The 20,626-nt window shown below is 37.0% G+C and overlaps 1 protein-coding gene across 2 annotated transcripts in view; it reads right to left on the bottom strand.

Moving 5' to 3' along the window:
• IL18R1 (interleukin 18 receptor 1) overlaps positions 1 to 6,738 on the bottom strand; it is a 47,242-nt gene extending 40,504 nt beyond the window's left edge. Inside the window, exons 1-3 of one of the 2 annotated variants that reach the window (XM_072621726.1) lie at positions 6,166 to 6,738; positions 1,629 to 1,706; positions 997 to 1,234 (exon numbers count right to left, since the gene is read on the bottom strand). In XM_072621726.1, coding sequence (XP_072477827.1) covers positions 997 to 1,234; positions 1,629 to 1,686 — 296 coding nt within the window. In that variant the 5' untranslated portion in view covers positions 1,687 to 1,706; positions 6,166 to 6,738. Of the gene's footprint in view, positions 1 to 996; positions 1,235 to 1,628; positions 6,128 to 6,165 lie in introns of those variants that run through there. The other variant, XM_072621727.1, reaches the window with a different exon arrangement.
• Between the last annotated feature and the right edge of the window lie 13,888 nt (positions 6,739 to 20,626).

Here is a 20,626-nt window from a genome sequence, read left to right as displayed (position 1 = left end):
GTTTTTTTTTTTAATGATAGAATGATAATTCCGGAGAGCACAATGGAAGAAGATGACATGGGAGGAATGAGAGATGGAGAGGAGATTTAGGGTGGAGCTATATAGGGATGAGCAAGCATGAAGTAGTAGTAGGAAAAGTGGCTTTCCTCCTCAGCAAATAGCAATTTTGAACCACAGGTTTATGATAGGAGAAAGAAGTAGATTAAGTTAACAATAGATAATATGTCAAAAGTGAGTTACTTATGAAAACTATTGTATTTGGGGTTGGGAGAATGAATGGCTCAAGGTATGGAATATGACCCTAATTTTTGAGATTGATTTTTAAAAGGATAACCATGTTTTCCCTTGGACCTGATGGGTTATAAAGCATCATGAAATACCACAAAGAAAACTAGGCTTAGAATCAGAATACTGGGATTTGAATTCTGATTTATGAGCCATAAATTCCCTACTTTTAAAGTGTTTTTTCCTCTCATTCACTGTCCTTAAGGGAAAAGAAAAAGAATCATAATTTTTGTAGAAAACTATTGAAGTAAAGCAGAAGCTAGAGGATCAGTTGGGTATATTATGGAATAGCTTTTTATTTAGAGATGGGTTATATTATATGATAGGCAACATAATCAAATGGAAAGAGCACTGGATTAGGACTCAGAGGACTTGGGATTAAATAGGATTAAATTCTATTTTACTTAGCCTTTGTGATCTTGGTTGTTGTTTCATTTCTGTAAGCTTCAAATTCCTCATCTGTTAAATGCAAGGATTGAACTACATGACCCCTTAGTTCCTTTATAGTTTTAAATTTCTTACCTTATGATCTTCTGAACTGAAATGTCCTTAAATTCAGATTCTATGAAACCATATTATGAAATTAACAAATGTTTGTTGATTCACACTGAATATTCTTCTACAGTTTTTGAAGCACTTTCATATATACTAAATAGTCACCAATAAACTTAAATTCATATTAAATTAATTAATATAAAAGAATATACTTACCCAACTGCACAAGAGTACATTCCTTTATCAATCATTTTAATTGGCCAAAATTCTATAGCATCATCATTCAAAATGATTCTCTCATTGGATCTCAAGGGCACTGTTACATTTGGTCCATAGTGTTTTGACCACCTGACAGTGTAGTTGCTATGATGGTGATGGCCAGTAGGCAGGCAGCATTTCAAGTGATAAGGTTCTCCTTCGAGTACAGTGATGTGATCTCGAAAAATACACAAATCTTTGCAAGAAAAGTAGAGTTATACATGGTTATGGTAATATGGTTAAAATATGGTTAAAAAGTAAAATATCATCTTTAAAATAAAAAAAACAGATAGTAGAAAAATTACATTAGCTAAACAAAGGCAGGATTATTTCTAGAGGTATACAAAGATACTCCAGGGGCTACTGACCTCTAAATTGGATTATGTACCTGTCTCCTTCTCCCCTAATATTCCGAAGTAGCTAAAATCAGGTTAAAATAAGCACCAAGGACAATCTTGAAAATAAGTCCCAAGATGATAACATAGTGCCAGACAGGTTTATCATATCTTCTCCTCTTCTGTATTATAAATAGATTATGGATGCTGTGGAGGGAGTTTATTGAATACATATATTATGATATGAGCACTTACCTGGGGTGCTTCGCTCCATAAATACCAAAAATAAAATGACCAAGACTCTCAAAGGCATTTTGGAGGTTCAAGATTTTTCTACAATGACAAAATAATAGTGACTCAGCTAACGTGCTCAGACACAGACCATCCTTACTTTGAGGATCCATTAAAAAAAATATTTTGGCTTCTTATTTGTTGTTCAGTTGTGTCCAACTCTTTGTGACTCCATTTGAGGTTTTCTTGGCAAAGGTACCACAGTGCTTTGCCACTTCCTTCTCCAGTTCATTTTACAGATGATGAACTGAGCTAAATAGAAGTTTAGTGCTTTATCCAGGATCACATAGCTAGAAAGTGTCTGAAGTCAGTTTTGAACTCAGGATGATGAGTCTTCTTGACTCCAGGCCCATTACTCTATCCACTATGCCACCTAGTTGCCCTTTTTGACTCATTACCAGTCTACAATATTTTGAAGTTCTTCTAGTAGCTATCAATGTTCTAAACACAATAAGCAGTCAACAAAATGCTTATTAACTTGACTTCACACTTGCTTGCCCTTTCTAGATGTTTTACATGTACAGTATTAATTTGTGCAATGTACTTTTAATGTAATAATTCTATAGATGGGAAATTACCATTTCCTTTAGTATTCCTACCCCTCTTTCACCCCCCTACAAAGATTTTTTTTTTTGGCTTACTCTAATACCTGTTAAATCCTACGGAAAGGAGGCACTCAGATCTCTGCTATGCTTAGAATTGCCATCAGAGTGTGTGTATGTGCGTGTCAGGACAGGTAGAGAGGAGAATAGTAACCAGAATTGGAATCTCTCAACTATATTACCAACTTGGGGCTGGGCAGTTGCCATTTGTTTTAAGGTGACTTGGAGTGGTGACTTCGATCTGCATTCTTAGCTATCCAAACAGACCTCAGTTCTGCATGTGACTCTGCTATTTTCAGATTGTGGAAAGGCTTGGACGGACATGGTTCTCAAGTCATTGATAGATTGGGAAAGAGCAAGGGTATTTCTTGATCTATTTCCAGGCTTCCCTACCCACCTCTTTTCTCATCCATAGTCATATAATCTTCCACCTGACGCTGGAGCTCTATTTAGTCAGTTAATTAACAAGCATCTCATAAGCACTTTCTATATGTCTGACACTATGCTAATCACTGGGGCTACAACAGGGTTCCTGCCTTCAAGGAGTTTACATTCTAATGAGGAAGAAAATATTTAAACAATTACATATGTATAGGATATATACAGTATAAATGAGAGGGATTCTCAAAGGGAAGGTACTATCATGGAGTATATGAGAGAGAGGTAACTAACATTTATAGAGCCTACTATGTGCCAGACAATGAGCTAAATGCTTTATAATAATTATCTCATTTGATTCCCACAACAACCCTGGGAGGTAAGTGCTAATATTATCCTTATTTGACAGATGAGGAAACTGAGGCAAATAGAGGTCAAGTGACTTGCCCAGGATCACACAGCTAGTAAGTGTTTGAGGTGAACTCTGGACTCAGGTCTTCCCAACTCCAGATCCAGCACTCTGCAACACCTAGCTGCCCCTAAGAGACTTCTTGAAGAATGTAGTGTTGAAACTTAGTCTCGAAGGAAGCCAGTAGGTCAAAGTAAGAAGAGAGAAAATACTAGCCACAGAAAAGGCACTAGGAGGGGCTTCTCTCTCTGGTAACTATGTTTGTATGTAATGATTAGACAGTTGGATCTGTCTGCTGTTTTAGGATGTATGTATTGCTTATGTCAGACAGCTGGAAGCCATGTCTGTTGATTTTGATTTCACTGTATTTGATCTAAAGTTCAGGGTGCCGACTTTTTCTCCTGAACTAAACGAATGATACATGTGCTTGATTAAAGTGATTGTTGACCCCTCAAAAAAAAAAACAAAACACTAAGTCAGGAGATAGAGTACATTGTGTGAGAAATAGTAGTGTCTCTGAATAACAGGATATAGAGAGGAGAATAAAATGTAACAAGACTGAAAAAGGTAGGAAGAGGCCAGGATGCAGAGAGTTTTAAAAGCCAAAATAATAATTATACCTGTTCTTGCATTAATTTTAACTTAGCTCTTGCAAATATATTACATTTAAGCATATAAGTTATACCATCCAGTGATAAAACAGTTAAAGAAAAAACAAATCTCCTTATTTAATAACACAAACAACTTTAGCAATTAAAAAAAATACCTGTGGAAAGTACCAAGTGCTGCCCTTTTACGTTCATTTTTAAAATTTTAAAGAAACATCTAGCCACACTATGATTTCAGACTTTTCCCCCACTTGCATGTTTTTCAAACCTGTTTCTTTGAATGAGTTCAAAGAAAGGAGTTCAGATTTATCAGAAGAATTTCCTTTATGATGCTCATCTGAATACTTTTGTCTCAACCTTCTAAAGGTCACTTTTATGTTTTCAGAAGATACTGTAAGATAAAGTATTCAGAGATTATTCAGTACTTTCAATATGAAGCTTGCTAAAAGAAAAAAAGATTTTCACATATACAGATTGTCTTTTGTGTACCTAATTAGATTGTGATACGACTTCAAAATACTTGTAATACTTTTTTTTAAAATGGACACCACATGTTAGAAATGTTGAAAGGGATGGTTTTAGGCAAACGTGGGAAGACATATGAAATAATATAGAATGAAGTGAGCAAATCAAAAGAATAATTGCTAAAATAACAATAACATTATAAATACAAACGGCTTTGAAAGACTTAAGAACTCTGATCCACACAATAACCAAAATAGCTGCAGAGGACCAATGGTGAAGCAAAGCAACCTCACCATGGATGGAGATGATGCTATCAGGGTTTGGAAGAAGACATATTTTTTGGACATAGCCAATGAAAGCATTTCTTTTTCTTGACTACGCACATTTGTTACAAAGTTTTTCTTTTTCTTTTTTCCCCCCACAATGGGAGAGTAGGAGATAGGAGGAAGAGAAAATCAGTTTTTATTCATTGAAAAAATATAAAAAATAAAATTAATGCCAAGCCAGAGATGAATCTCTTTATTCCTTGATTGTGGAACCAAGTTTTTTTTGTTTTTTTTTTAAGTCAACTTGGAAAATGCCATAGGTTGTTGAAACCATTCTTTTAGTTTAACTGAATCATATATGGTGATCAACCTACTAGGATTACAAGAGATCACAGAATCAATTCATTTAGAACTGGAAGGAACCTCAAAACCACTGAGTTCAACTTCATATTAGAAAGTAGGAAACTGTTGCCCAGGTCACATCAGAGATAGGCTTTAAATCTAGTTTCTCTCACCCCAGAGCTAGTATTCTTTCCATTGTACCTCACTTCTACAATCCATAGTGGTAAAGGCTTTAAGAGGGAAGAGAAAGCTACTTTTCTTTCTATCATGCTTAAAAGAAAAGGGTATAAATGGTTTCTCTGCTTCCTGCCTGTAACTACCCAATAACCAAGTGAAAAGTGAAAACACTGTCTCTCTAATGATTTAATGTCAAGGAAACATATCTACACATATTAAACTTTATAAGCATGTTTTGGTGACTAGAAAATGATGGGATTACTACTAACAAAAACATGCCATACACCTGTGATCCCATGGGATGCTATCCTATTTATTTCCTCATCAACACAAAAGAATCAAGAATTTTTTCCTTTCAATCTAGCAGAGCAACAGTAATTGATAGCATACATATTTGCTTTTGATTTTTCCCCAAAGCTGGGCATGGGGAGGATTAGAGAGAGGAAGAGAAAAATAACAAAAGTGAAGAAGGGTGAAGTTATCTGTGGTAAGAGAGACAGAATCTCTAGCCAAAAAGATTACTGCTGTAATGTAAATAATAATAAAACACATTCACAGGATAATTAAAGGTTTTAAATTATTTTCCTTGCAAACACAAGAATTAAGTCTTATTTACAGTTGAAAAAATGATAAAGAAGACAGAGACAGAGAGTGAAGAGAAGAGAATAGAAGAGAGAGGAGAGAGAGAGACAGAGAGAGAGACAGAGAGAGAACCTTAGAAATTAAAAAATTTAACCTCGTTATTTCAGAGGTGAGGAAACCTAGACCTACAATGGATAAAGTAATATACAAAGTCATACGGTACTAGCAAAACTGAGTAAGGATTTGAACACAAATCCTCTGCTCCCCAATTGTAATTCATTACACTACATTGCATTGTGAAGTAGCTTCCCAACTAATAACTTTCTTGGGTCAGAATTCCAACTGATTCTGGCTCTATCCAATCATTTTTTTTAACCAAGTGAGACTGAAGGAAATTCTAGCTGTAATCTCAATGTACACTGCCTTATAATAAGGAACTTTTCTAGCAGGTGCGAATGACAAAGGGGCACAAGAAGAGACTCCTTGTCTGGTATCCAACTCCTAGGAAGGAAAGAAGTCCCTGGTGATGAGAATGAGCAGGTAAAGTGTCATTTTCACCAGCGAAGTCTTTCTCTCCGTGTTGGGTACCTATTACCGTTTCCAGCACAAAGTTGCATCACAGATCAGTCTCCCCCCAAAGGAGGGGTAAAGTAATAATTATCTTTTGCTTACCTTAAAATAGATGTCCTTGAAGGCTGAGGTGGGGTCGGGGAGAGGGTGAAGTGTGAGGAGATGACCCCAGGTGCCTTAGCAAGGGTAAAAGATTTTGGGGTGAAAAAAGTTCAAGAAGCTATCTGGATACTCCCAGAGGAGGTCGAGATGAGCAAACTGAAAACGTACGACCCTGGGGAGGGCAAGGGAGATTGTGATCAAAGATAAAGGCAAACCCGAAAAAAAGGAAGAAAAGGAAGGGGGAGGGGAACTTCTCACTGCAGACGACACTGAAAGTTTGGTTGGGCTGCAGGTAAGGAACGGGAGGAGATAGCAGCGAGAACGACCTTTCCTGAGTTAGGAGAGGCAGAGCCGGGCTGTGCTGGGCGCTCGATCTAGCCCTCTCGGTCTCTGCTTCTCGCTTTGCCTGGGCACAAGGGAGCAGTTCTAAGTAGCCAGCCCTGCCCACAGGCCGAGTCTGTCGAATTTCCTGCCCCTGCAAATGGCTAACGCGGCCGTGGGCTTCCTCCCCCGCCGCGAAAAATCGCCCCAGCCCAAGTGGTTTCCCTGGCCTCCCGTACCCCGCGGGGAGGTGGGGTGAGCTTAAGGCTTCTGTGAATTTGCTGTACGCGTGCCTCCACTTCCATTCCAACAGAATGGGTGGCCTTTAAGAATCTTTAACAGATCAGTGTTTTCACTTCTTTTTCTTTAAGAGATTGTTAAGCGCGGAAACAAGTCCTGGTTTAGTTTTGTTTTGCTTTTTTTTGTTGTTGTAAAAGGAAACTCAGAGTGATTATTGCAATGTTGAATAGTGAAAGTGGGCTGGAGAAGAACTTCAAGAGAACTGGGGTAGGCTCTTCAAGGCACTGGGAGCGCTCCTCTCAGGAAGAGGTGGCTTCCTGGGTTTGGTTCAGCCCAAACTGGTTTTCGAAAGCCTGTGTTTTGGTCACAATTTTAAATACAGCCTTCCTGTTAACAGATTTACCTTATTCTGTCTCATAACTACAAGATCTTGCATTTCACTTTATTTTTTGCCTCCTCGACTTCAGAGTAGCTTTTCAAAGATCAAGGAAAAGAGCCAAAAGAGATAGTGAGTTGAGGACTTTCCTCCCTTCTTGACATAGAATTAAACTCAAAATTCAGAGCCCAAAGACCATTTGCCATGTAGTTTGCTACCCTTTCTGCAATGTGAATATCGGTTATATATTCTTTGAGGTACATTTCTGGGTGACTTGCAGTAACTAGAACCTGGCACAGTGTGGTAGGTTTTATGTGATCTTAAAATTCTGGTTCCTCCACAATCATGATTATGAAGCAAGGCTACCAAATGAGGAGGGTATAATAGTAGTAGTAGTAGTAGTAGTAGTAGTAGTAGTAGTAGTAGTAGTAGTAGTAGTAGTAGTAGTAGTAGTAATAGTAGTAGTAGTAATAGTAGTAGTAGTAGTAATAGTAGCAATTTAAGGTCTGCAAGATACTTTACATACATCACCTCATTTGAGCTTCTCAGAAACCCTGTTAGTATGGGGCTAATATGATTTCCAATAAACAGAAATGCCCATTCCACTATTACAGCATGTTCTCATAAACTTCTCCAAAACATGACCCAAAAGATACTTTACGCTAGTACCCACTTCCAATTTTGAGAGCATAATGGGGTTCCTAAGAATCCTAGAAGCATTCATCCCTGATTCCTTCCTCTTCTTTTCAGTGCCAAGCATCACAATCCTCAACACCATCCGATACTTCTTTCCAGAGCCCAGGTGACAGGCCACTCTGGGACCAAAATGCCCATTTTGGATAACAGGTGGCATATGTGTAGACATTATGTAATTGGTACTAATTGGCTTACCATAAGGCTAAAACTGTCAGCATCTTCAGAAAGACCTGAGATGTTTGGGGGCCACCTCTTTGCTTCATCTGAGTCTGGGAGAGCTTGATGACTCTTCTCATGAGTCCTAAAGAGAGATTATGTTGCAAGGGGGAAAAACTTCAGAGGATCCATCCCCTCTGAAAACATATTATCTTCCAAAACAAGGCTCTCCCCTTGGATTTTGTGGGGAATGATTCATTTGGAGTTTTACTGTATTCTAATCAGCGTTAATGCATTTGATATTTTACATTAATCGTATGGGAATAATTAGAATGGATAGACTTCAGATTTTAATGTGAGGAAGCTGATTCATTGAAGACTCTTCCAATCAGTATCAATCAATTTGATGTGATTATAAATTCTGTATATTTGGCCCCAGAACTGCAGATACAGTTGCATCTTGCAGATGCAAGTTGATCACTTGCATAATCATTGGTAGTTAGCTAGTGGCTCTCCACCCTTGTCTTTTCTTGTCATGGTAGCCAAGCCCAATGTGGCAGAGGTGATTCAACTGTATAAAAAGTCCCCTCAAATTATTTTTGTATGCCTGAGATACTCTCTCTGGTCCAGCATGAGCAGGTGTCCATCATATTGTCACCTAGTCACTGGGGATGCCCTATGCTTCAACTATGTTATGACCACCTTGTGACCACCTAGTCAGCAGAAATATTTCCTTCCTTGTACAATCTGTGACCCTGCTGATATATTATTTTTGCTTATTTTAGTTTATGCATCATATGTCGACCAAAGGAATTATTCTGTCTCTGGTATAACTGTTCTTGAAAGTTTAGATATCTAATCCTATAAAAATATGGCTCTGGAAGGAGGGAGCATCTCAGATTATGAGGGAGAGCTGAGGTCCACTTCTAAAGTGCCATTGGTTCAGAGCTCTGTCTCAGTTTCTTTTATTGTGGGTTGGATGATTTTTATCTCCACATTAATGCGACTCCAGATGGGATGGCAATGTGTGACCAACCTCTTTTGGTCAATTCTTGCAAGGGACCCAAAGAGGAAGGGCACAACAGGTTGAATTTCTGTGAATAGCTCCCCCAGAGATACTGGCCCTGGGAGGTTGTACTCTCCTCTCTTTCTGTATCCAGGTTCTTTGAGCCTAAGGCAAGTCAAGTTCAAGATTGTTGACTCTGCCTTGATTTACCCTAAATTCATTTTTAAGAAGGGTCACCAATTGGGCTAAGAGTAACTGTTTGAATTTATGACTAACCTGTTTAAATTTATAAGCTCCAGAGCACTCAAATTCTGTTTTTTAAAAATTACATGGCCATAATTTTAACTTTTTAAACGTAGGCTACTGGTTGTATTTTTGTTTTCCCCACTTTTTTCTCACTTTCATTTTATTAAGACCAGGAGATTCAACGGTTGAACTGCTAGTTCCTCATTTTCAGCCAGCTAGCCACCTAACTAATTTTAAAACTTCCTGTAGGCAGGGTTAAAACAGAACTTTTTGGGTTTAAATTGTTTTAACAAGTAGTAATTAAATAATTCTTGTAATCAGTAATCTCTCAAATTGGTTGAAGAGGAACTTTGGCGGCCTTACGGGGAGAGATTCTAGACCTCAACAGTAAACAGTCAAGGCTGTGACCATGGAGGGAGCAAAACCACCCCTTTTTCACTTGAGAAGTAAGCTTATTTTAGTTTTACAGCTATGAGGATAGGAAAAGGTTATTTTCATTTGTATTTGCTTAGGATTGTCAGAGCTAAATTTTCATGAAGTTTTAAAGGAAAGTTAAGTATAAATTTTGTTCCTGTATGAAGCACCTTTAGGCCCTAGTTGACCAGTCTTAGGACCCTAGAGGTTAAGTCCAGAAATTAAGAATTGGAAGTAATTGGAGAAATTGTCAAAACAAATCCTGAATATTAGTGTTAGCTGTTAGGAAAGATGCCCATACAGGTGGAACTCAGGTAGGTAGGAAATTACTCCCTAGCTCCATATTCAAGGAGATAGTACTCCAACACCTTCAGTTGGGAAACTTCTCTAAGGAATAGCCAAAAAGGTGTGGACCTCAGGAATTTAGTCTAATTCTCTCAAAGGAGGTTCCTTAGAAGATGTCATTCCCAGTCAGGGATGCATGCAGGAGAGATGGGTTTGGGCATAAGAGAGGAATGCATCCTACAGGATCCTCATTAAGACAGACTTGGAAAAGGATGGACTCCTTGTCCAGGGGGTTGAGGATGACTAGAGAAAGAGCTATTAAGCTGTGTAAGGTTTGGTTTGAGAATATAAAAGGTTTGGGGAATTGTTTTGACCAAAGCATAGAACTTTTGATTACTTAGAAAGTTAAGGAATTTTATTGAATAACTTCCCAAATCAGCTTAGAACAAATAAACTATAGGGATTGCTAAATTTTTTCATCATTCTCAGTTTTTCTTCCTGTGATTATACCTTAGCAAAAACTTTAGGCAAATGGAACTTTAATCAGCTCTTCTATCTATTAGGGACTTGTTCTAAAGACAAAATGCATTCTAAATGGGTGAACCCAACTGGCAAATTAGACTAATGCCATTTGTTTTGTTACTAAGTGACATGTTTTATTGATTTTTTTGATTGATTTATTGAATTATAAAAGCATCAATATATTTGGGATACAGAAGAATTATCTTGGACTGACAGCAGGACCTCAACCACAAGTTATCACAAGTTCTATACTTAATAGAGCAGACAGGTAAGATCTTGAGTTGAAAACCTCCTAGTGAAAAACTTAGGAGACGTTCGGGCCTGATTTAATGTTGTGCCTTTCTATATGTTATGTCTGTTTGAAACTAAGTTTAGGAATAGTGAGGTTTTTATTTCAGATAGAAGAGGATCTTATACAATTAGGAAAAGCTTTAAGAGAATAGAAAATGTGTCTATTTTTTTCTGTGCTCTTAATGCTTTGTGCTAACCCATAGCTACAAGTGTTTTACTTATGCCCTTTCTTTTAGCATTATCAACCAAAAGAAACAGGTTACTAAAAAAATGAGTCTTAAAAAATGATAAATCTCTGTTTTCTTCTCTGTTCCCAGCACTGGCCATGTTGGAGATTGATGAGATAAAAGACAGATAATTAAGAAATTGATTGAAACTAAGATACAAAAACCCAAATTCATTGGAAACCAAATTTGTGAAAAAGAAATAATGAAATTTCTTTCACTTCTGAATTATAATTTGAATAAAGTATTATAAAGTATTTTTGATGAGCTTATAAGGGTACTACCAAACTCTCTACGGTTTAGTGAAAACAACAATAAACAAACAAAATTCACAGATCAGTTATTCCTTAAAAGGGACCTTTAAAATCACTCCGGATTGATTTAAAGCTGGTTTGCATTTTAAGAACTGTCTTAATAGTTATGAGATATGTTCAGGAAAGATTCAATGAAATACAAATTCAGAAAAGTGTTAAAATAAGAAAAACTTAGAAAATAGTATAGGAGAAATTAGACTAAAAATTTTACGAACATAAATAATTCCACAACTCATAATTTAAAAAGGAAATATATTTTCTAAGCCTGAAGAAGTTTCAGCTAGCCAATTCTTCAGTCTAAAGTTTTGGGTGAACCTGTGAAATTGATTTTAATTTCAGTGTAGATTAGAGGTATGCTTAAAAACTATACTTAAAGTTGGGATGAGCTTATCATAGGAAAGAATTTTTATCATTAGAAGGCAGAGTAAGGAAATTTTAAAACATCTTCAGAAAAGAATAAAAGTGGGTAGAATTGGAGTTCATTTACCCTTTTGTCATTTACTGCTTTTAAACAACCAACCTGAGGGCACCAAGCAAATCCTGATTAGGGGTCCCAGATTGAAGGTGATTCCAGAGTGCTCCCAGAAAAAGGAAAAAATTTTTTTGAAATTTAAAAGCAACTTACTGTAAGTGAAGTTTATTGACACTACTGCAGGTCAATTGTTTAGGTAAATTAAAACACAGTAAAACTTGTGTTGAAATCAATTGATTAATGAAAATAAGTCCAAATTATATAAATAAGGTTGTAGTAAGGGAAAAAATCATTGAAGAAGGAATTAAAGAAGAATATGTAGATATTGAAAATAGATATAGGAATAAATTAAGTTCATGAATACCTAATAGAGGTATCACCTGGTACAACCTCCTTGAGGATCTCTTAGTCTTATAAACCTGGACAGCAAGGCTGTGACTAGATCTCCAGAAGTCTCTCATGAAAGCTGAAGGGGATTGAACTATGTGACTCTTCAGGACACGGACCCTGAATTTCCTAAACCCTAAAAATATAAGGAATAATTTAGTTTATATAGAAAGGGGAAAAGGGAAAGGGCAATGCTACTGACAGCAGTGTCTATGACTGGAGGAACAAGGCACTATGACTCCAGCTGCAGGGAGTGGGGGCTAGAGGTAGAGCCCTGTAACCCTTGAATGAGAGAGAAAACCTTAGTAGTTTTCAAGGTATTAGAACTGACTACAGCCACATCAAGGTCATTTTGAACAGCTAACAGTGACAGGGGCTTTGCAAGTAAGGGTGTCCAGTCGGAAAGCCATGCAAAGGCATAATGATCAGTCATCAATGATCAAGAGTGCTCAGATTAGAAGGGACAAAAGTAAAATGAGCATATGGTTTATAAAAGTATAAAATACTGAATTTTGAAAGGGAAAACCAGAACTTGCACATTTAAAAAACAAAATAAATGGACTTAGTTTGCGTGATCCAAAAGGAAATAGAGAAAAAGTTACACCCTGAACCCTTCAGAAAAGAATAATATCAGATCTTTTTCTCAAAATAATTGGAAGAATGCCTTTTCAGATTGAAAGAGGCTAACTTTAAAGAAATAGTCTCCCTGCTTACTAAAATCTGTGACACCCTATAATGAGGAACTTGTGCTAAGTGAGTTATTGTTTAGTCTATTTGCTTCTCACTTATAAAAAAAAAAAAAACTATGTGATTGTAACTAATTCTAATTGCCCAAAAGTCCTTAAAGAAATTGGTTTTAGTTGTGCATTTATAACCACTACAGAACCAAAAAGGGGTTTACTTAGAGATATTAAACAAGTAGAAGAAAGATTAGTGTTGCATAAGAAAACAAGAAGGATACTTTTATCCCACAAATGTAATCTTTTCCACTTGTTCACCAGCTTTAAATTTCACTTGCTTAACTGCAAGAATGTTGACAAAGATATCTCCATCTGGTTTTGCTCAAATTCCATATCCAGTTCCAGTAGGGGTAGGATGCCTTGATTCTTTGGAAAGTCCACCAACTTATTTTTGCACCTCAGGACCACCCTCTTTTGTCCATCACAAGCTGGTGACCATCTTATGACCATTTTGTGACCACTCAGTGGAGATATTGGAGATATTCCATGCTTTGTCCAATTTGTGACCTCCCTCTTCCCATCTTTTAGGCAATGCATTATTTTTGGCCCTCAAAACCAAGTCTATCAAGCAACGGAATTTTGTATTTTGTGTTGGCTCTCCAGAGTGCCCATGTCCAAGTATTGAACTCTATCAAGCCCTGTAAAAACAAAGTTCAAGGGACCAAGGGCATCTCAGATCATGAGGAAGATCTGAGATCCACTTCATTAGATGTGGCAATGGACCCTTTAATGAAGTGCTATTGGCTTGGAGCTCTGTCTCAGTGGTTTTTTCTCGCAGATCAGACCATTTCAGATCCCACATCTTTTGTAATTTTTTTCTGTGTTAGATGAAGGGAATATAGAGTCTTTAACTGTGGTCGGGGCAGATAGCCCTAGGAATCTAGGAACTGAAATGAAAACTGGATTTTGCAGCCTACTTAGCCTCAGTGTCCTGACTAAATTAGAGAGATCTTTGGGAATGACTATTGAGACCCCAGAACCATGTAAGGACTCACAAGGCAGTCACACTACATTTGGACATGAGCTCAATGGGATCAATAGTATGCAAGAACTGAGCTAAGTTATGAGACTAATTCCCACTCAGAGACTGGGGTAGTAAAGATGCAATCATGTTTTTTCAGTATTAGGGGAAAGTTTCTACTTTGTTTATGCCATAAATAAATATCCCCTTGTAAAAGCTACATGAAGTTAGTTGGTAAAATGGAAAAGCAATAGTAGTTAAAGGCCCCTAAAAATGGAAAGGGTCAGAGCTTGGGTCAATGGCATTAAAGTCATCCACTAACCAATCAGGATGTCTCTACAGTTATAAGAAAGCGCAGAAGGAAGAGGAGATTTGGGGAAATAAAAGGAATCTGTTTGGCTATATTGAATTTGAGACACTAATGGGACAACTAGTTTGATATGTTCAGGAGACAGTTGGTGATATGTGACCACAGTTCAGGGAAAAATGGTTGGAAATGGAGATCTGGAAAGGAATAAAGGTGACAATTGAACCCATGGGAGCTGATAAGATTACCAAGTGAGAGATTTTAGAGCAGGGATCACCATACTACAAAGCATGCCCACACCTATTTTTGTACAGTCAGGAAGTTAGGAATGACTTTTAAATTTTTAAATAAAGCTTTACCATAACATAACACTCATTCATTCACAGATTGTCCTTGGCTGTTTTCATGGTACATTGACAGAGTTGTGTAGTTAGAATGGAACTGTATGTAGGTTCTCTCTTTACTATACACTGCTGTTTGATGAACTAAAAATAGCAATGACCCAGTTGTAACTTGACAGTATATTGCCATTATAGCATTTTTTTCACTATTACTACTATACCCATTGATCACCTATCATATCAAAACAATAAAGGGGGAAATATTATCATTTTTTTAGCTCCTGGATGAAATTGAAATTTTTCTGAAGAGTAACCATCCTCAGTTACTATTATTGAACACTAAATGGCTTTGGAAATTAGCCTTTGCCGTAGGCTTGAGAAAGTTCTTAATAAAATTTAAACTAATATTACAAGGCCAGTCAGCATTCATGAATATACGGTAAAGTGATCTGACAATTGAATCACGAGTAATGTCAAACTGCTTTATAGATTTCCCATGTTATAAGAAGTTAGAAAAAAAAGCACAATCTCCATTCCCACATAAATTTGCAGTAGATATTTTCTTAAACTATACTTCTATCAACTTTTTCAGACGTCAATGAAAGTGCAAAAATAAATTTCCTTATTTCAAAATCCCTATTACTATGCAATTGAGTAGTTTGCAACTAATCTTTAATTAGAAGCAATTAATCTGCAATATAATGACATGGTAAAAAGAAAATAGCAAGGGGGGATGAGACGTGATGGCAGAGTAAAAGCAGTGATTGCTTGAGCTCTCCCCCAGACCCTTCCAAGTATCTGTAAAAATGACTCTAAACAAATTCTAGAGCAGCAGAACCCACAAAATGACAGAGAGAAACAAATTTCCAAACCAAGACAACCTGAAAGGTTGACAGGAAAGGACTATTGCACGAGTTTGCGAAAAGAACACAGTCCAGCCCATGCCACACTGGCACAGAAAGGGCCCCAGCAAACCCCAGGGCAGGCTGCAGGGGACTGAATCACTGGCAGGTGTGGTGGTTTCCAGACTTTCTCAACGCACAAATTCCAAAGACAACTTAGAAAGTCAGTAGGAAAGGTCTGTTGTACTTAGGTGAGAGAGGAGCAGAGTCCCGGCCCCAGGGAAGTGGCAGTAGCAGTGTCTGCTTCTGAAGCTCTCAGTCCTCAGATGGTGGAAGGATTCAGTAGTTGATTAGAGGTGGATTGCATGGATCTCTTTGGTGGCACTGAGGCAGGATTCTCTTGCTTTCCTCACATTTGGATCTGGGTCACAGTCTTGGGTGACAATCCTGTGGAGAGGAGGAGCACTGGTGTGGTGGAGTTTGTGGTGGTAGTGGAGAGGGAATCTTCTTCACAGTTACAAGGTAGAAAAGAGTGCTTGTAGTCACTCACAGATGAAACCACAGACCTCTCCTTTCATCATACAACCTTGGAAGAACTGAAAATATCTCTGAAAACAAGGGCACAAAACCGCTGAAGATGGGAGAGTATACCCTTCATACTAGAAACAGAGACCTAACTTAACAAAGAGCTAAAAAGTCAAATAATTGACTGGGAAAATGAGCAAACAACAGAAAAAATAGTGGACTATAGAATCTTACTTTGGTGATGAGGAAGATTAAAATGTACAACCAGAAGAAGAAAACAAAGTCAAACCTCCTACATCTGAAGCCTCCAATATAAAAGCATGACGTATGGTCACAGGCTGTGGAAGGGGTCAAAAAGGGTTTTGAAAATCAAGTAAGAGAGGTAGGGGAAAAAATGCAAAGAGAAACAAAAGTGATGCCAGAAAATCATGAAAAAGAGTCAACAGCTTTGCTAAAGGAGGCCTAAAAAAATGTTGAAGAAAATAACACCTTAAAAAATAGACTAATCCAAATAGCAAAAGAAGTCCAAAAATTCAATGAGGAGAAGAATGCTTTAAAGAGCAGAACTGGCCAAATGGAAAAGGAGGTCCAAAAGCTCACTGAAGAAAATAATTCCTTAAAAATTAGGATGGAGAAAATGGAGGCTAATGATTTTATGAGAAACAAAACCAAAGGAATAAAAAAAATAGAAGATAATGTGAAATATCTCATTGGAAAAACAACTGGCCTGGAAAACAGATCCAGAAGAGAAAATTTAAAAATTACTGTATGATCTGAAAGCCATGATCAAAAAAAGAGTCTAGCCATCATCTTTCAAGTAATTATCAAGGAAAACTACCCTGATATTCTAGAACCAGAGGGGGAAAATATATACTGAAAGAGTCCTTCAGTCACCAAAAGGAAATTCCTAGGAATATTGTAGCTAAATTCCAGAGTTTCCAGGTCAAGGAGAATATATTACAAGCAGTCAGAAAGAAACAATTCAAGTATTGTGGAAACACAATCAGGATAACACAAGATTTAGCAGTTTCTACATTAAGGGATCAAAGGACTTGGAATATATTTCAGAAGTCAGGGACCTAGGATTAAAACCAAGAATCACCTACCCAGCAAAACTGAGTATAATCTTTCAGGGGGAAAAATAAACATTCACTGAAATAGAGGACTATTAAGCATTCTTGATCAAAGACCAAGCCTAAATAGAAAATCTGACTTTCAAATACAAGAATCAAGAGAAGCATGAAAAGGTAAACAGGAAAGAGAAATCATAAGGGACTTATTAAAGTTGAACTGTTTACATTCCTACATGGAAAGATGATATTTGTTACTTATGAGATCTTTCTCAGTATTAGGGTAGTTGGAAGGAATATATACATATATATTTTATATGTATTTATATATGCACACATATACATATATGTGTGTATATGTATATGTGTGTACATGTATATGTATATATGTGTGTATAGACAGAGGGCACAGGGTGAGTTGAATATGAAGGGATGATATCTAAAAAATAAAACTAAGGGGTGGGAGAGAGGAATGTTTAGGAGCAAGAAAAAGAAAGAGGTAGAATGGAGTAAATTATCTCTCATAAAAGAGGCAAGAAAAAGCTTTTACAATGCAGGGGAAGAGGGGCAGGTGAGAGGGAATTCATGACCCTTGTTCTCACTGGCTTAAGGAGGGAAAAACACATGCATTCAAATGAGTATGAAAATCTATCTTAACCTAGAGGAAAGTAGGGGGGAAAGGGATAAGAAGGGGAGAATGATAGAAGGGAGAGCAAATGGGAAGAGGAGGTAATCAGAAGCAAATACTTTTGAGGAGGGACAGGGTCAAAAGAGAGAATAGAATAAATGGGGGGCAGGATAGGATAGAGTGAAATATATTCTTTCACAATATCACTGTTATAGAAGTGGTTTGCATGACTACACAAGTATAACCTATATCAAATTGCTTACCTTCTCAATGAGGGTGGGTGGGGAGGAAAGAAGGAGAGAATTCAGGACTCAAAATTTTAATAATGAATGTTGAAAATTGTTTTTACATGCAACTGGGAAATAAGATATATAGTCAATGGGGTATAGAAATCTATCTTGCCCTATAAGAAAATAGAGGGGATGGGGATAAGAGAAGGGGGACTGTGAGAGAGGGAAAGGCAGATTGAGGGAAGGAGCAATTCGAATTCATACTGTCTTGGGGTGAGGGAGGGGAGAGATGGGGAGAAAATTTGGAACTCAAACTCTTGTGGAAGTGAATGTTGAAAACTAAAAAGAAATTAATTTAAAAAAAAGAAAACTCCAAATGGGGGCACAAAGAGTCAGACTGAAAACAACAAATATTCTCCATTTTGCCTCTTGGCTTACAAAACCTAAGATATTTACTTTACAGAAAAGATATTGCCTTTGCAGCTAAAGGAAATGTTTGCTAAGCACAGAATAAAAAGAGGAGGTCCAAGACTGAGACAACGAAATTCAACAACTTAGTGGGTATGACAAGAATGAAAAACCAATGAAAGAGATGGAGAAGGTGCAGTTGAACAAATAGAAGGAAAGCAAAAAAAGAGAAGAAAGAGAACAGAGGAAGAGGGTAGTGTGGGCCATTCCCAAGATGGCTTCCTAATTTTCCCCTTTTTCTTCTCCTTTTGGAAATGTGCTAAGGACACTCCTTTTTCAGGGTGGTATTTGATATGGAACAAGGTTTGAGTTCTTATTTCTGCTTTCAGATTGATCTTTTGTGAACCCTGAACACTTCATTTGATTAAAATGGATGAGAATCACAGCATTAGAATGTCTTCCCATTGCTAGGCCAGTTAGCAATGGTAATATGGAAGAATTTACCTGTCTTTCCAGGAGCAATAGAATTATTTGAGCCAAAGTGGATATTTACTTATGAAATTATATATAGAGAGAACTTCTAAACTTGCCTTCAGGGTAAAAGAAAGATAAAATTAGAATCAATTGAAAGCATGCACATCCATATGAAGAGTAGTAGTCAGTTATAGATGAGACTTCTCTAGAAATCCTTTCTCTAAACTGATGCCATTAAGAGATAAATAACCTTAGCTTATTTTCCCAATTAAAGGATCAAAAGACTCTGACAGTTTTTAACATTTGGGCTTCTGCATATGAATGAAAAGTCAGATTCTATGTGTGCATATATATGTATGTATATATTTTTTTCTTTGTGTAGATAAACAAGGTTAAGTGACTTGCCCAGAGACCTATAGCTAGTAAGTGTCCGAGTCCAGATTTGAACTCAAGTCCTCCTGACTCCAAGGCTGGTGCTTTATTCACTGCACCACCTAGCTACCCCTACATGTTTTTTCTAACAAGTAATATCAATTCATTTGCATTTCTAGAGGAAGAATGAGACTTGGAGCAACGTAATTCTAATCAAATATATCATAAGATAAAGGTTATAAAAACTACAAAACCCAGAAAATTAATAAAAAACTTAATTGAGATAGCTCATAATTTCACAGAAATAAGGAATATTAAACTAATCCACAAAATTAGTAGCATTTGTATGCAACACTAATACAATCTAGGAGGAATTAATAGAAAGGGAAATTTCATCCAGAGTAATTAGAAAGTAAATAACATCTGAATATCAGTCGAAAGAGATATAATCAATATGTAAATAAAATCACAAAACACTCTTTTAATAATGGCTTAAGTAATTGAAGAAATAGCCATTGGTCAGTATTGGACTGTGTCAATATAATAAAAATAATGATACTACTTAACTTACAAATTTAGCACTATCCCCATGAAACAACCAAGGGAATGCCTTATATAGATAAACAAAATATTTTTTAAAATCCCTTTGAAAGAATTAAAGATCTTGAATATCAATGGAAAAAAGTTTTTTAAAAAAAGATTAATGAAAAGCCTGCTATTTCCATAGTCTTGAATTACATCTTAAAGCCATAATCCCCTAAACTATTTAGTACTGATTAAAAAAAAAAAAAGAAAAGACAAGTGTATCAGTGGAACAAACTCAGAAGCAAATGAACTTGATAACCCATTCTGCAATATAAATTACAAGATGGGAAAAGATCCCTTTATAACAAAAATTGCTAGAAAAGCTAGAAAGCAGTGTAGCAAAAAATAGGGTTAAATCAGAATCATACACCATACTCCACATGTTTTACAAATAACACACAGGAGGTACTGGAGTTTTCAGATTCCAGCCTCTAACAGGTTCAGTCTTGATCTAGTCAGACAGGAAGGAAAGGAAGACCTCTTTGAGGGGTTAACAATCTTATTTTATTCTAGTCTAGTCTTCTCAAAAGGAATTGCTGATGATGGGAGTACCAACTCCTATTGCATTCCCCAACAACCCTTCTTGCAGGATGGGTGAGGAGCGGAAACAATTACCCCCATGTCTTGATAGAGTCAATCAAGACAGTCACATAGAGCACTGAAGTCCCCTAAATCTCCCCAAGTTTCAATGAATTTCAGTTGAGGCAGATACCTACATTCCTCTATTCATCCCCAAAGGGTTCCCCTATGGATTCCCCACTCACAGACCAGTGTCCACTTGCTATATAGGGCAACAGACAAAGAACGCTTGTTGTCAACATTAAGCTCACAGGTTAACTTTAGCAAAACTGTAATTCAGCCCAAGCATAGTAAATATCAATTATGTCACCCTTGTATCTCATGGTGCAACCTCAGTAGGACTGTCTATCACTATGATTCTAGGAATTACTCTCCAGAATCCTTGGAGTTATTCTGGAAGTTATTATCTAGCACCTGGAAACTAGATATTGCCATGGTCATGGATCCTG

Source organism: Notamacropus eugenii, chromosome 6, assembly GCF_028372415.1.
Source record: "Notamacropus eugenii isolate mMacEug1 chromosome 6, mMacEug1.pri_v2, whole genome shotgun sequence".
Taxonomy (NCBI): domain Eukaryota; kingdom Metazoa; phylum Chordata; class Mammalia; order Diprotodontia; family Macropodidae; genus Notamacropus; species Notamacropus eugenii.
Note: the sequence above shows the minus strand (reverse complement) of the source record. Positions and strands in the feature narration are given on the sequence as shown.